Source organism: Poecile atricapillus, chromosome 1, assembly GCF_030490865.1.
Source record: "Poecile atricapillus isolate bPoeAtr1 chromosome 1, bPoeAtr1.hap1, whole genome shotgun sequence".
Taxonomy (NCBI): Eukaryota; Metazoa; Chordata; class Aves; order Passeriformes; family Paridae; genus Poecile; species Poecile atricapillus.
Genome location: NC_081249.1, coordinates 15,836,179 through 15,850,709, shown reverse-complemented (window position 1 = coordinate 15,850,709; position 14,531 = coordinate 15,836,179). Strand labels below are relative to the sequence as shown.

Here is a 14,531-nt window from a genome sequence, read left to right as displayed (position 1 = left end):
AAGTGCCTCGAGCTCAGTGGGTCTTCTCAGTAGAGCTTGCCTTGACTGCTCAGCATTAAAAGAATCACAGTGATTTCTTATTAAGAAAATGTGTCCTAGACCAATTTGTGGATATGCAAAAGTCCTATCCATGGATGAGGAGGTGGGAGGGAAGCAAGGGAGTGCTGGTGTATGACAATCATCTCAGCAGATGGGAACTGGTCTTTTTTACTTGTCTGTAAACCTCATATTGTTGGTTAGTGGAGCAGCTTTCAGACTTGCCAGAAGAGCTTATTTCCCTGACAGCTATTATTTGTCTCTACATACAGGAATAAAACAAGGCAGGAATAAAACATCTGGTCTCACAAATGAATGTGATGAATTGCACAGCCATCCAAAGGCTATTATCATGTTTTTGGTCACATCTCATCTGTTTTTAGTCATATCTGTACTCCTGCCATGCTCACCGAGCATTCACTCTCTTCCCATAGGGATAAGGAGAGGACAGGAGAGGCAGATGTCTTCATGCCTCTCCTCTCTTCCCTGAGACAGTTCAGGTTCTGATGCTATGACTCTTTGGGATGGATGCACAGATTGTTAGAAAATAGGGAAAAGGCCTCTGGTGCCTGCCAGGTTTGTGCTACAGGTGTGTGGGAAGGCAAACTGAAGCCATCACTCCAGAGCTCCCCATAATCCTCCCTCATGGGAACTGTGTGGGCTGCAGTTCCCACATTTACTCAGCATCGGCCCCTGGGCTGAGGAAGAGACATGAACCTTACTAATTGGGGCCTCACCCCAGGAAGATGGGCCCGTCATCCACATGCCCCAAATTCCTTGGGTGCTAAACACCCACTGGAGATGGGGCCATGGAGATCAAACAGTTAAGAAGAGTGGGTCCCTGTATCTGTGCCCAAACATCAACAGGGAGCAAGCGAAGTGCCAGAGTCCCCAAGATGTGTCAGTGCAAAAACAGGATACAGAGAGGGTTTGTCCAGCCGGTGCTCAAGGCACCGATGTCTGCCCCAAAGCCAGCCACAGCAGCTCAGGCCAGAGGGGCTGTGATACAAGCAAACATGAGGTGATTTGAGAGTGGGGGTCCTGGTACTGGGAACAGGCCAGATCTGGCCCCAACCCTGTCTCAGGGCATGAAGGTGAGATGTCTGTCCTGGCACACACCTGCCCTCCCAAAGAGAATCCAAGCCCTGCCTTTGGACCCCATCTGCATGTATTTCAGTGTTCACAGCTCACTGTGATGATCATTTCCCCAACCCAACATCCACGGCCAGAAGCACCGCATCTCACAGGATCCAAGCCATGGCCCTGAACCTTCCTCTTCCCCAGCGTGTCCCCCACAACCCCCCATCATCTGCATCACCAGGCATGGTGTGAAGTAACATTTTATTCAAGACAGCCCTTCCTGTGGCAGGCTGGGCGTTGACACCGCAGGAGTGGTGGGGCGAGGCGAGGCAGGGCGGCTGCACAGGTGACAGGCACCCACAGAGCCCTCCGGACCCCTGCTCTCAGCCGCACTTGCGCAGGCACTCGAGGAGCTCCATGCGGATGGCGATGCGCACGTGCCAGCCCAGCGGGATCAGGCGGATGTAGCGGGCCACGATGGGCGGCCGCAGCAGGTTCTGCACCGAGGACGAGCGGTCGGAGTTGCCATAGAAAACCTGTGAAGGGAGGGCTGGATGGATGGGGGGTTAGGGGGCTGGAAATCCCATCCCATGAGTTTGGGGTGTCTGTGCAGAGAGCAGAGGAGGAGGAGGCTCCTTCCCCTCCACCCTCAAAACAAAAGACCTTAAAAATAGCCAGATGTAGACAATTTTTGTCACACTGATTCAGTTTTCTAAGCAGGTCATTTCCCCCCATCAGTCCTGTACTTTTTATAGTTAGGCCAGAAAATCTTACCCATTCTTATCCCATTCTTTCTCATTTGCCTTCCTGTACCAAGGCACTGCTTTTTTGGAGTGAGTATGGTTGTCTTTGGCTATTTGAAGTTCATAAGCTACACAAGACAATATAGACTAAAAAATACAATAAAAAAAAATTTGAGGCTCCTTTTCCCATTCCTTGGCCTGGATGTCACATCTGTTGACATGACCTGTTTTTTGGGAAAGCTCAGCATCTCCCCAGGACTGCAGGAACTTCAGCAAAGCCAGCAGAGCTTCCTATGCTGGGGCAGGGCCATTCCCACAGATGGGCATTGAGGACACCTGTGGGGAAGCAGGTGTGGCATCCCCCAGCCCAGCTGGACTGTACAGGGATCAGAGACAACTCTGTAATATTTCCCCAATGCAATTTTTTGTTTCAAGTCAACCAGTAAGAAGTGCAGCATGAGAATGGTTTGGTGGGTTATGACTTAACCAGTTGCAGATTTTGTCTGAGAGGTTTTTCTGCACCAGAATAACGCTCTATCCCTGGACATGGCAATAAAATAAATACCCATGCAGTGCTGAAGCATGGCTGGGGCTGTGTGGCCACAGCTAAGAAAGAGGTTTTATCATGGAGGTGCTGCCTCCTCTGCAATGCCAGCTAATGCCTCTGAGCTCAATCTGGACTCCAGTATGATCATTAGCAAACACAAATAATGTATTCTGTCATTCTGCCCTGGTCAGCATGACACACTCTCACCTCAGGGGGAATGGCCCCTCTCTGTGGTGCTCCCTGATGCAGAGTGAGCACTGAGACCCATCAACACTGCTGCTCCCACAGGACCCCCTTTTGATGCACCTCCCTCTGAGACCTGTTGTCACCAAACATGCCACCCTTCCACCAGTGGCCAAAGAGCAAAGGTCACTGACCCGGTTGTTCCCGGTCTGGTCCTTGTAGTACACCCAGTTGAGGTTTTCGTCGGTGCGGTACTGTACGCTGTACTTGGTCATCCACTCGTCAGCGTCACAGCGCCCTTGTGTGAGGATCCCCGAAATCACCTTCACCTCCTTCAGGTCAATCTGCAGCCACTGTGCAGTGTCCTGGTACTTGGAGAGCCATGCACACCTGGGGGGACAGCACCAGCCCTGCTCTGTCCTCCACCATGCCCTCCCAGGCAGACCCTCCTGCCCCCACACACACAGCCCCCAGGACCCCTCAGGGAGGAATTTTTGAACTCACCCGAAGCCTTGGCCATTGAGACGGGCCTTGTTGGCTGTCCAGGAGGAGTACCAGCCTGTGTACTGCTCAGGGTTGGAGCAGCTGATCTGGTCTGGGGCGACAGCACCAGACTCAAAGCCCAGGGGCTTGTGGTAGGGACACTCTGCAGAACAAGGCCAAAAAATACTTAAGGGACAGAAATGGCTCTGTTTTCTGTATGTGTTTGCACACATATTGTGAACACCTCCTGGGGTTTCATTGATCTCTCTTCTTGATTAGGATGCTGAGAATGCTCTTGTTCCAGACCACAACCTGCCCTAGGACCATAGGGTCATCATTTCTAACCTTCACTTGTGTTAATTTCTACTTTCTCTCTCAAACTTACTAGACTTGTTCTGACTGCAACATTTTGGGGGAAAGGCTTTATTTATTCAGATCTTAATCTGCCTTTTGTAAGCATGTGGAAGAAGAGCCTGACTGGATACATCAACCTGGATCCAGCCTCCAGGCTGTCAGTTTTTACCTGGTCCTTAAGTAATGCTGGGCACTTCTTTTTTTGCTGGGCTTTACCTCCTTCTGCCCCTCTAATGACTACCTTCATTTACGGCTCTAGTTGCATGGAAAAACTGCTGAGCCAGCTCTGGTCACCCCTCCACAAGCATCCTCAGATCTGCACTTTCTGTTATGGGGACCTTCTTTGTGTCCGGAGCTGGCCTTGCCTTGTGAAAACTTGCAGGTGCTCTGGTGCCAGTGAGGCGTCATGCACAGCCCTGCTGAGGACTCAGGGATTTCCTGAAGACTGCAGATCTTCAGGGTAACAATCCTGCCCCCACAACTGTCTTCCACAATAGTGAGAAATTCAACACGACTACCACTGGCAGCAAAAATACCGGAGAAAGAAATATTCACCATTAAAACTTTCTGTGGTGGGTCACCACCTCTGGAAGGCAAGACTTTACTGATGCTGAACACCTGCATGCTACCTGGACCCAGCATCGGGATTTTTTTGTTATGATCTATATTTTTATGTGATCAGGTTATCATTGTGCATCAAGATACAGAGTATGAAGGCACCCAACTGTCACATAGGGATTTCCTAGTCAAACATCTATATCATGGGCAGCATTTTCTGATTTTGCAGCCTATGGAGTCTCTGGAGTCCCCAGAGGTAATCCTGTCCCTTTCTCCAGTTTAGCATAGTCTGTTTCATGGGTCTCAGAAATAAAGGAGCAAGCAAAGCTCTGCACTGTTTCACTTGTGGGTAAGAGGTTTCCTTGCCTTATCCATGCCTGAACAACCACCGTGGTGCTTTGTGTTAGAAACAATCAACATATGGGGAGCATCACTAGGTGCTCAGAGCCTGGCATGATTGTGGCCTCCCCAGTGCAACTCCCCAGCACTGCAGCCATGCGGTTGATGTCTCATTAGCAAGCTCTACTAGTCAATACTGCATGCATCAATATCTCATTAACATATCTTCCTCAGCTGGAACCTCATTAACATGTTTTTCCCCATAAAAACATATAGCCACTGTCCCGCCTTCCTCCAGGCATGGAAACATGCTTTTCCACCACGTTAAAAGCCTTGCTCCCCTTGTGCAAGAGGGTGGCCCTGTGTGTTTACTATTCATCAGGCTTATCTTGAACACCACCCAACTTTACTTTTAGCAACACTAATCCACAGACCACACAACTGTAATGCAATTAGCAGGTCACCTTCTGGTGAGTCCATTTGGGCCATGCACAGGGATCTGCCAAAACAGATGCCTGGTGCCTGCCCAGCCAAAGCAGCTGAACCATTGAATACCATTACTGCCAAGCCAGAGAAAAGTCATGCAGCATTTGTGAGGCTGGCTGCTTCCTTTGGCCATGCCAGAGGCAGCTCTGCAAACTGTCCCCAGGCAGCAGGGAGCACCAGGCCACACCACATCAGCTGGGCTGGGCTGGGCTGGGTTGGGCAAGGGGAGTGCAAAGCCCCTCTCTGGGGACAGCGACAGCTGGGAGTTAGACTGGAAATGTTCCTCAATCAGGAGTACAAGGTAAATGTCTTCATAACTCAGCTACATAATGCTACTGTGAGAAACACCTCCTCACACCTGGCCTGGCGAGGAAACCCATTCCTGCTCCTTGCCCACATGTTCCTTGGCCATATCAACCAAACCTTCCACCTTCCCTTCCCTTCCCTTCCCTTCCCTTCCCTTCCCTTCCCTTCCCTTCCCTTCCCTTCCCTTCCCTTCCCTTCCCTTCCCTTCCCTTCCCTTCCCTTCCCTTCCCTTCCCTTCCCTTCCCTTCCCTTCCCTTCCCTTCCCTTCCCTTCCCTTCCCTTCCCTTCCCTTCCCTTCCCTTCCCTTCCCTTCCCTTCCCTTCCCTTCCCTTCCCTTCCCTTCCCTTCCCTTCCCTTCCCTTCCCTTCCCTTCCCTTCCCTTCCCTTCCCTTCCCTTCCCTTATGTTCAAAGAAGGAATAAGCTGTTTTTCTTGATCCCTGGAGAGTCTAGAAGATGTCACAGGCTAAATTGCAGCAAGAGAGAAAGAGCCCATGTGGTACAAAAGGTTTCCCACAGCAATTCCTTCACATGGCATTAGCTGCCCCAGCCAGTTTCTGGAAGCACCAGCACCAAGGACTCCAGGAGGAGAAAGACAAATGCCCACTGGCACTGGCCAGCATGGGCCACTCTAGGTGACCTTCCAAGGCCCAGGCATGGGGGCTGCCTCTGCCTGATGGTGCAGGGCCATGCCCTCACCTCACAGTGGTTCAGTTCCACCAGTGCCATCAGCAGCTGGATTTGGAACACGCCAGCTCTGCAATGCCAGGCGCAAAGGGGAAGCTGCTGAAGGGCAGCAGACAAACACAGCTAAAGGCTCCCCCCCTTACCTGGCATGCACTCCAAGCCGTTCACCTCGCTGGACCACACTGAGTTAGGGCCTCCTTGGCAATCGCATTTGCAAGCCTTGCTGTGCCACAGCTCCAGTCTCTCATCCTAAAAGGAAAGGTAAAAAATGAGTAAATCAACATAGTCATCAGCAATAGTGTCACGATGCCAAATCTGAATTCTGAACCTTATACAAATGCTTGTGCCTGTCTGGACTGCTGCACCTTGTCTGAGACCCTTTCCTGTTGCCAGCTCAGCATGAAACAGAGAATTGTATCATGGATTCAGAGGTCAGAGCATGTGCCTGAGCTTGAAGGCTCAGGTGCCCTCCCTCCTTCTGCCCTAAGGCACCAGGGCTGGGCAGTGTCAGACTCCCAGCATTTACCTGGCAGCAGAACTATCCAGAGAGACTTACCTCTCCTGGGGAGAGGGCCATCACAGCTGGGCAGTGGGCATGGAGGGAAGGAGAGAGAGAGAAGTCAGAAACAAAGATGCTGTAAGCAAACATTAGGAAATACAATCAACATTTAATCCTGAGACAGAGACAGACAAACAGAGGAAGGACTGACAAATCTACCACATTTCCCCAAGCTGATTGCCAGGAGAAGGCAAGAGAACACGGGCAGGAACACTGCATGTGCTCATGCCTGTGCTACTACTCCTCCATTGGGTTTTCCCGCCAGATGCCTTTGACATCTCACCTTTCTGATCAGATACACCTGAATCACCCTGAAGCAAAACACTAACTGTACCCCTCAGTCTGCTTTACAGCTAATTTTGCCAATATCCATTTTTTCTGTCTCTCTGCTCCACACTTTCCCTGTCACATTTTCCCTTTAAATTGTTTAAGCTGATGAACTTCAAGGGTGAAATCCTAGCCTGGTGCCACTGCAGATCCCAAGCATCTTTGGAGGAGGTAGGGCACCTCATGAAGTGCTTGGCCTGAGATCACTCCCTCTGGATGTGACAGAGAAAAAAAGAAATGTAAATAGGCCTTCCTAATCTGTTTTACAGACAAGACTCCCTTTTTCCCTTTCTTACAGAAAACCAGTAATTGTGGCTGTAGAGGAAGAGATGCTATTTCTCCAACGTCTGACCTGTTTTATCTCCTGCTTCTTACTGAGCAATGGCTTTTTTATGAGGCTTTTTCCTTACTGAAAAGGCTCTTCTTGCCTCATAGTGAAGTCCAAAGCAGAGTATGTTAATTGCTTTTAGACTGGTAGAATATTTCTCAAACAGCTATGAAAATAAAATAATAAAGAATAATCCCATGACGGCTGATAACTCATCAACACAAGTTAAATGTCAAACATCAGGTTTTCAAAGATGTGGGGAATCTACAAGCTAGTAAGGAAAAAGTGAGTGAGCAGGTAAAAGCTTGCATACAGGAACCATGAGAAAGCTGCCATTCTCCAGAGGTTTTGTGAATATGAAAACATGATTTTCTCACCAAATGAATTAGACTCTGAATTATTCACTGAAATCTAGTTATGATTTATTCATTCATACACTTCACTTTGCTGAGCCTAGGAAGCCCCAGCTAATGCTGGGCATTTACATCTTACATTACTCTAGCAAGTTTCATCTAAAAAGACTCACAAACACAGAGCAATTACAATCAGCTGAAATATAAACTATATACAGAGCTCTGATTATTACTGAAATTATTACTGCTCCTTGGGTGTGAAAATGAGTCTAAATGTATCAAGAGTCTAAAAGAAAGACCACAAAAAGCAAAATTATAAAGAACTTTTTAAAAATTCCTTTCTCTAACATGGGGATGGTCTCCTGTACTTCAGTGTCCCAGAGTAGCATTTCTGGCATCAGAAACTTACCACATTAACCAATGGCATTGGCCCTGACAGAAGTAAACACCAGTCTACAATAAAAAACTGTGGCTTCTACTCAGGGCCAAGAGGGAGGCAGGGATCACTCAGAGCCCAGCATGCTCAGGAGGAAAATGTGCTTGTACATCTCCAGACATCTTGGAAAGCGTAGGCTGGGGACCCCACACAGCACTGCACTACACCTTTCCCAGCACAAGTGATAACAAGCCGAGCCCTGGGAGTCCTTTGTGCAATCAGAAAACCAAGGCAGAGGGGCAAACCCAAAGCTATCCCTGTGCTTGCCACATGGGGCAAAGAGTTTGACTTAAACCTGTGTGAAGGTGATTTAAGTTAATGCTGTCAGTCAATACAAGAGGAACCAGGATTTTATCATTTACCAAAACTGGACCATCTTTGCCAATAAAAGTAATGCAGTGCCTGCTTCTCCTGCCTGTCCTGTGCTGTTTGATGACAGTGCTGGAGAGGCACTGGTACCTGGGGCATGAGATGCAGACTGGCAGGTGTCTCTCCTGCCCCCCTGGCCCATAGAATGGTGCTCTTTCCCAGCAGGACAGGTGCACTAGCTGCAAGGGCTTCATTACCCTGACATCGGGGATGGCTCCACAGCCATCAAACCTGCTGTGTGCTCCCACTGCCCAGCAATCCCTGGCCCACAGGGCTGCAGGCTCGGCTCCTTCCATCTGCTTAACCACTTTATTTTCATCTTTAAAAGATTGGTTTATTGTGGAGAAAACTTTAGTGGGATTTTGGGGTTTTTCTGATGGTGGTTTAATGTACTTTGCCTGAAAAAGGGGTTGGAAAAGGCTTCTTTTGGATCATTGACTCCAGCCATTAACCTAAGGAAGTAATGTTCTATGACTGTAGTGTGGTAAGGCCTGCTCTTGAGCACTGCATGCCTGGGGTGGGGCAAGGGGAAGTGAGTTACCAGGATGGTGTAGGGTATTGCTTTGTGACCATGCTGAGCCCTTTAATAGACCTCCTGAGTCCCTTTGAGAACTAAGACCAAAATTTAATATGCCGTTGACACATGCAGCTGGAAACTCAACAGCTATGAGTGAAACAACAGGCAAAACAGGACTAGATTTCAGGTGGGTGGGTGTATGGTAGCATCAATTCAACCACCAGGAATTAATCCTCCTCCCCAGGTGACCCAGTATTTTGTGGGTGGTGGCACTTAGCCAGTGGTGTCTGTTCCTGACCTACGAGAGTGGCTTTGAGGGCTTTTAGCCTCATCTGCCAGGTGACACCAGTGCAAATCAAGAAAGGGTGTGAATTTTAAGCACAAAAGCCCTTTTTTCAATGCAATGTTTTATTGGGTCAGTCTCACAACACAGAGAGGTACAAAGGCAGTGCCAGGGCACAGGTGCTGGCATGCTTCCCCTCTGTCCCAGGCTGGGCACCTCCACTCCTTACCACATAACTTGCTGATTTAAACACCTCAAATAGGAATTCAGCTTCCCCTTCTTCAGCTATGAAAGGTGAACTGCTAAGGGCTCACTCCCACAAAAGTCTCAGCCATCCAGCCATGGTACAGAGAAGCAGCAGGCTTGGTGTGGGGTAAGCATAGCTGTGGATGGCCAAATACCCTGCCTGATAACCCCTGACTTTGGGAAAGATGCCCTTGCCTGCAGTTGGCCACAAAACATAGTAATTGATATATTGGTGTGTTTACAGCTGTGACAGACCCTGTCCTAAAAAGGAAATGAAGAGGAAAGCTGGCTGCCAATAGTCTAAAAATGTGATGGGCAGCATGCCTTTATAGCGAGCATGTTTGCCTTCAAGGAAGGTTACAAAGATAATTGGTAATTGTAGGTCAGACAGAACCAATTGCTGCAATTCAAGGGAGAGTCATAAGGCCTGCATGGCTGCCAGGGGCTGTTGTTTTAAAAGCTCAGGACTTACAAGAACCCCAAAACATTAAAAAGGAAAGAGCTTTATTTACAGCCCACCAGGACCTTCAGCAAACCATTAGTTCAGTGAAATAAATTATTATCCATGTTTTTGGGAGGCAGGGTGATAAGGCATGTGCCTTTCCTGTCCCTTCGTCCCACCCTGCGGTGTGGTGCATCCAGAGCACTGGCATGCACAAATGCTGTCCCATAATACAAGATTTAGGGACCAGGGCTTGGGACAAGATCCAGGGGATGATTTTGTGCCAGGGAACCTGTATTGGCTGGAGCCCAGTTCCTGAGATGTCTCCACTTGGCACCTGCTGTTGAGCAAGATGAAGGGGAATGATACTCCAGGAACTGATCCAGGTTTGGGGCAGAAAGAAAAGAGTTGGGGTGCCAGGATGGGGTTTCCTGAGTTGGAAGCTGGGTAAAGCAACAGCCACAGCTTAGGACTACTTGGGAAAAGGGGTAATCAATAGCAAGGAAACTCAGCTGCTGGCATTTTAATGACAGGAATAGAAAAATTGTAATCATTAGGAATGTGGTTAAACAAGAGAAAGAAAGGAGGAAGACAAGTGTGGGCAGAAATAACACTGTCAAAGGCTATGTTCAGTACAGTAACTCTGAGGAATCATATTCACTATCCTGACCATAAAGTCTCAGAAGCAAGTCATCTTTTAGTAGGAATTAATGACAGATATACAAGCATGAGAAAGCACATTTTAAATGTGAAATGTAAAAAAGAAAGAAATAAAATATAACACAGAATAAATGTCAGTGACTCAATTTACTGGCGTAAGTTCACATAAACTTGATAATTGCAGGAAAAGTATGTTAAAATGTTCATCTCGTTGTTTATTGACTTTATTATATAGGTGTCCTAGAATCTTCAGCTGGAAAATAGTTGATTTTTTGTCTCATCTCTGTAAGCAACATCTCAGTTTAACAGCACTCAGAGAGGTAAAATTATTTTCTCTCCTCCCAATGGAGAGCAATGCCTTCATGCTGCAGCAGTGCTTTCTGGGCACAATGGCTCCTTTTGCACAGTCACCTGCTTCCCTTCTGCACCTGTGGGTTATGGGGTAGGGGAAAGGAAAACATCTTAAATTCCAGAAATATAAGACTGGGACCCCAGAAAAGCTCCAAAAAGTCCCAAAAATGAAAGGCATGGCTGGAAAGGGTGGCACTGGTTTTAACATGCTTTCTGAAAGGTCCTCTTTTCCCTGAGCACTGCATTAGAAAGCATCAGGAAGCAGAGTTAGGTAACAGCCTGTAGAGCAATACAGAGGGTCGAGGCACTGAAAAAAGCATTGCAGTGCCTCTGTGCCCATTGGGTGCTAGTTTGTATCTTGCTATATTATTAACTTCGGCTATTTTTACATCCCAGCCCTGAAAATCGTGCCAGGCGGCTGAGGTGACTCACATCAGGTTGCAGCAGCCTCTGTAAGAAGGTGCATTTCGGGGAGCTGCCACGTTCGTGGCACTCTCCCCATGTCCCCTTGCCCCTGTGCCGGAGGCAGCGGTCCCAGGGACACCTGCAGCAGCCCCTGCCGGTCCCCAGGCCCCCCTGGCAAGCTCAGCCCCCCTGCCACACGCTTCGTGATTGCTTTTGTCGATCTTCCCCTGGGGCTTTTTCCATGGCCACGCTAGGCAGGCTCCACGGGACGGTGTGTTGTGCGAACAGCACCTTTATTTCTAAAAAGCGTGGGCTTAAATGGTCCGTGGGAGCCGTGGCGGCAGGCAGAGGCCTCCAGGAGACGTGCGGCTCTGCCAGGGTGCCCATCCAGGGGCTCCACCACCTAAAGCCACGCTGGCCAAGCGCTCAGCCCGTTTCTCCCGTAGATGACATTGTGGCCCCCGGAGCAGGCAGCGGGACACCAGCACCCCGGCACACATCAGCGTCAGGACAACAGGACATCAGCCTGCGAAGGGGAGGTCTCATACTTTGTGTTAAGCTTCTCTCTCAGGCTTTAAATCTGCTCCTTCCTCCTTCATTTTGTAGGGATTCTTCACAGTTGCATTATTTTAATTTCCATTTGATTTGCTTTATTTGAATGATTTTCATTAGGTTTTCTGTTTCATTCATTTTTATTGTAGTCCATTTAATATTTACTGGTATTTAGTTGAAGGTAATAAAAAACATATTTAACTAATCACAATTACACTTATTTAACTTGTATTAATTTATCTTTTTGCATAAAGTTTCTACTATCCTTTTTCGTGTTGTGACAATATTTGAAAAAAGCGAAATTAATTTGAAAAAAAAAAATCTCCCTCCCTTTTTTCTTAAGAGATGTATAATTAATTATCTTGTTTCCCAAAGTGTTCTTAGAAACGTTTGGCATTTTCTGACCTTATTGACATGTTTGTTCCTTCCTGCTTGGAACTACGCAGAACATTGCCTCCATAGTAATTTCATTAGATGCATTGATTATGCCAAAGGGCAGCATTATTATAGATGTTATTTACTGTGATCCAAAGGCATGTTTGAACCTTGATTTTTTTTTATTTTTTTTTTCGGGGGGGGGAGGGGGGAGGTTCTTGTTTTAGTTTGGTTTGTTTTTTTTCAAAGCTACAAAGAACGGGTGAAAGAAGGAGAAATCCCCTCTCCTGACTTTCTGAGGTGTGCTTGTTCCTCCAGGTGCAGAGGGGCGCTCGCAGCGCGTTGGTGCCGCTCGTGTCAGTGCGCGGCTCGGGGGCTGCGCTCGCCATCCGGAGGGGCCCGGCAGCCCTGGCCGCAGGAGCCCTCCCGGGGCACCATCTGCTGCTGCTGCTGCTGCTGCTGCTGCCGTGCTCTGTTCCCAGCCAACACAAGCCCAGCCAAGGCGCGGGGCCCGCGGGTGCTCCTCTAAGCCACTTGCCCTGCCAGGGAAAATAAGCTAAGCAGCTTATCGAGGCATCAGTGCACGTAGCTCCGAGGGCTGACCTAGCGGCACCTTCGTGCTGGGAGAGGCAGGAGTGTGAGGGGCACCCGGGCTGCTCTCTGTCCGCAAGAGGACACTCAGAACGCGAAGCAGAGAAAAGCAGTAAATTAAGAAATTCAATAAATTTAAAAAATTAATTAAATACCAAAGGAGTGATGCCCGGAAAGTGATCTTGCAACTTATTTTTCACTGCAGGCTCTCCAAAAATATCCTGATGTGTGGGTGTCTATTAAAAGCAAGCTGTGTCTGGAATTCAGAGCAAGGTATATGAACTTATTCCAAGGGCTAATTGCAGTTATGCCACCCTTAGGGAAAAAAATGCTGGAGTCTGTATAGAAACACTCTTCCTAGAAGCTCAGGCACCAATAACCTTCCCAAGTGAAACAAAGGAGAGTGAAGAGATAAGGTCAGAGGAGAACGTACAAATATTTGCTGGGAGATTAAAAGAAAGACCTGTTAATTAGGCAGAGCTGAGTACAGCCAAACATAACAAGAAATGAAGGCATGGCTAGCTGAGAAGCATTTATTTTCCTACCCATGAAATTGGTAGAGCAAAATATTCAATGGAAACAGAGAAAGATAGAAAAAAAAACAGACATAGGAAAACACCACGATTTCAACACCCACAGGAGAAAAGTTGGACTGTCTGATTTATCTGCTCCTCACCCTGACAGATCATACTTGATTCACAGATTCATGTCGGTAAACACTGCCCACCACTTGAGCAACTCTCAGCCTCATATAAGAAAAAAGTAGCTTTGCCATTGGCTTTGATGAAGCCAGAAATTTAAACATGAACCAGGAAATTATCTCCTTGTTCTCCACAGCTGGGTGAATTAAAATGGAAGAAGATTGTAACCCTAAATTTTCTGGATCCTTCTAGCTCCTGCTTACCTGCTTTTGTTACTACTTTTCTGAAAAATGAATATGAGAAAGCCTAAAAACTGATAAATACCTTTCCCATTTTCTAGACTTATGAATTGCTTTTTGTTCTAAAAGTATCTTTACCAGGAAGTCTTTTCCAGACCAAAATACCTTGAAAGGCCTTAAAAAAAGAGGCAGTCTTCATCACCAATGCCTTGCTGTTAGAGAAAATTATCAGTTTTTGATTAATCAAGAGTTTTGATTAATGAAGGACCAGTCTTCCATGTATACTGTACCTCATTTTTCAAATCAGCATTATTATTTACACACTGGCTCAGCTGCACTACAATTTTCTTTGCAAAATCATATTTTGACAAATTATATGGCAATTTTTTTACACTGCAATTATTTTTTTGAAACAGAGTTTTACTACTGAATATTCATAGAGCTGTAAGAATGCTGCTCACTCATGTACATAAATTACACATCTCCTCCACATTTTGCCTTTCCCCAAATTATTATGTTTCCATGAGAATGCAGAGAAGAGCTTGCTCGGTACCCCACAGCCCCTGGCAGAAGAAAGCGTGCCTGAAACAGGAAACACAAAGAGGGATATCTGAAAGTGCCTCTCAGGAGGCAAAGTGCGTACCTTTGTACCAGAAAAGAAGAGACAGCAGGACGCTCCCCATCTTGAACTGCATCTTTTCCTTCCTCTGTTGTGAATAGCTCCTTAGTGTACTGCTTGGCTTGATGGGAAGGCATGAGATTAACTTAAGCGTTGCCTAAGCACCTTACTCTCCTCCATTCCCATGATTTTATCAAGCACCATCAAGCCAAGTACACAATTGTTCCTGTCAAACTCCATCCTAGAGGCTGTGCCATCTGTAACAGCTTTTAAAAGGCAACAAGTACTGAGGTACTGACACTCTTGAGTGTGAATCTAATTGTACATGCAGACATATGTCCAAATAAACCAGAATATACCTACATATAAACCACATATACATACCCTACAGAAATGCAGAAGCCTAATGCTTATAAAAGATGTGTTGTATATATTGTC

The 14,531-nt window shown here is 47.2% G+C and overlaps 1 protein-coding gene across 1 annotated transcript; it reads right to left on the bottom strand.

Moving 5' to 3' along the window:
* Positions 1–1,499: 1,499 nt before the first annotated feature.
* Positions 1,500–14,186, bottom strand: RS1 (retinoschisin 1). Its single transcript, XM_058863085.1, has 6 exons — positions 14,118–14,186; positions 6,357–6,382; positions 5,944–6,049; positions 3,094–3,235; positions 2,784–2,979; positions 1,500–1,652 (listed from the first exon to the last, which is right to left on the bottom strand). Exons 1-6 carry the CDS (start codon positions 14,167–14,169, stop codon positions 1,500–1,502), a joined length of 675 nt encoding a protein of 224 aa, XP_058719068.1. The 5' UTR covers positions 14,170–14,186.
* Between the last annotated feature and the right edge of the window lie 345 nt (positions 14,187–14,531).

Coding starts and splice junctions, on each gene's coding strand:
- RS1 (XM_058863085.1), bottom strand. CDS start 14,169: ATGCAGTTCAAGATGGGGAGCGTCCTGCTGTCTCTTCTTTTCTGGTAC. Junction 6,383..14,117: donor TCTTCTTTTCTGGTACAAAG/GTACGCACTTTG, acceptor CCCACTGCCCAG/CTGTGATGGCCCTCTCCCCA. Junction 1,653..2,783: donor ACCAGACCGGGAACAACCGG/GTCAGTGACCTT, acceptor CTCCCTTCACAG/GTTTTCTATGGCAACTCCGA.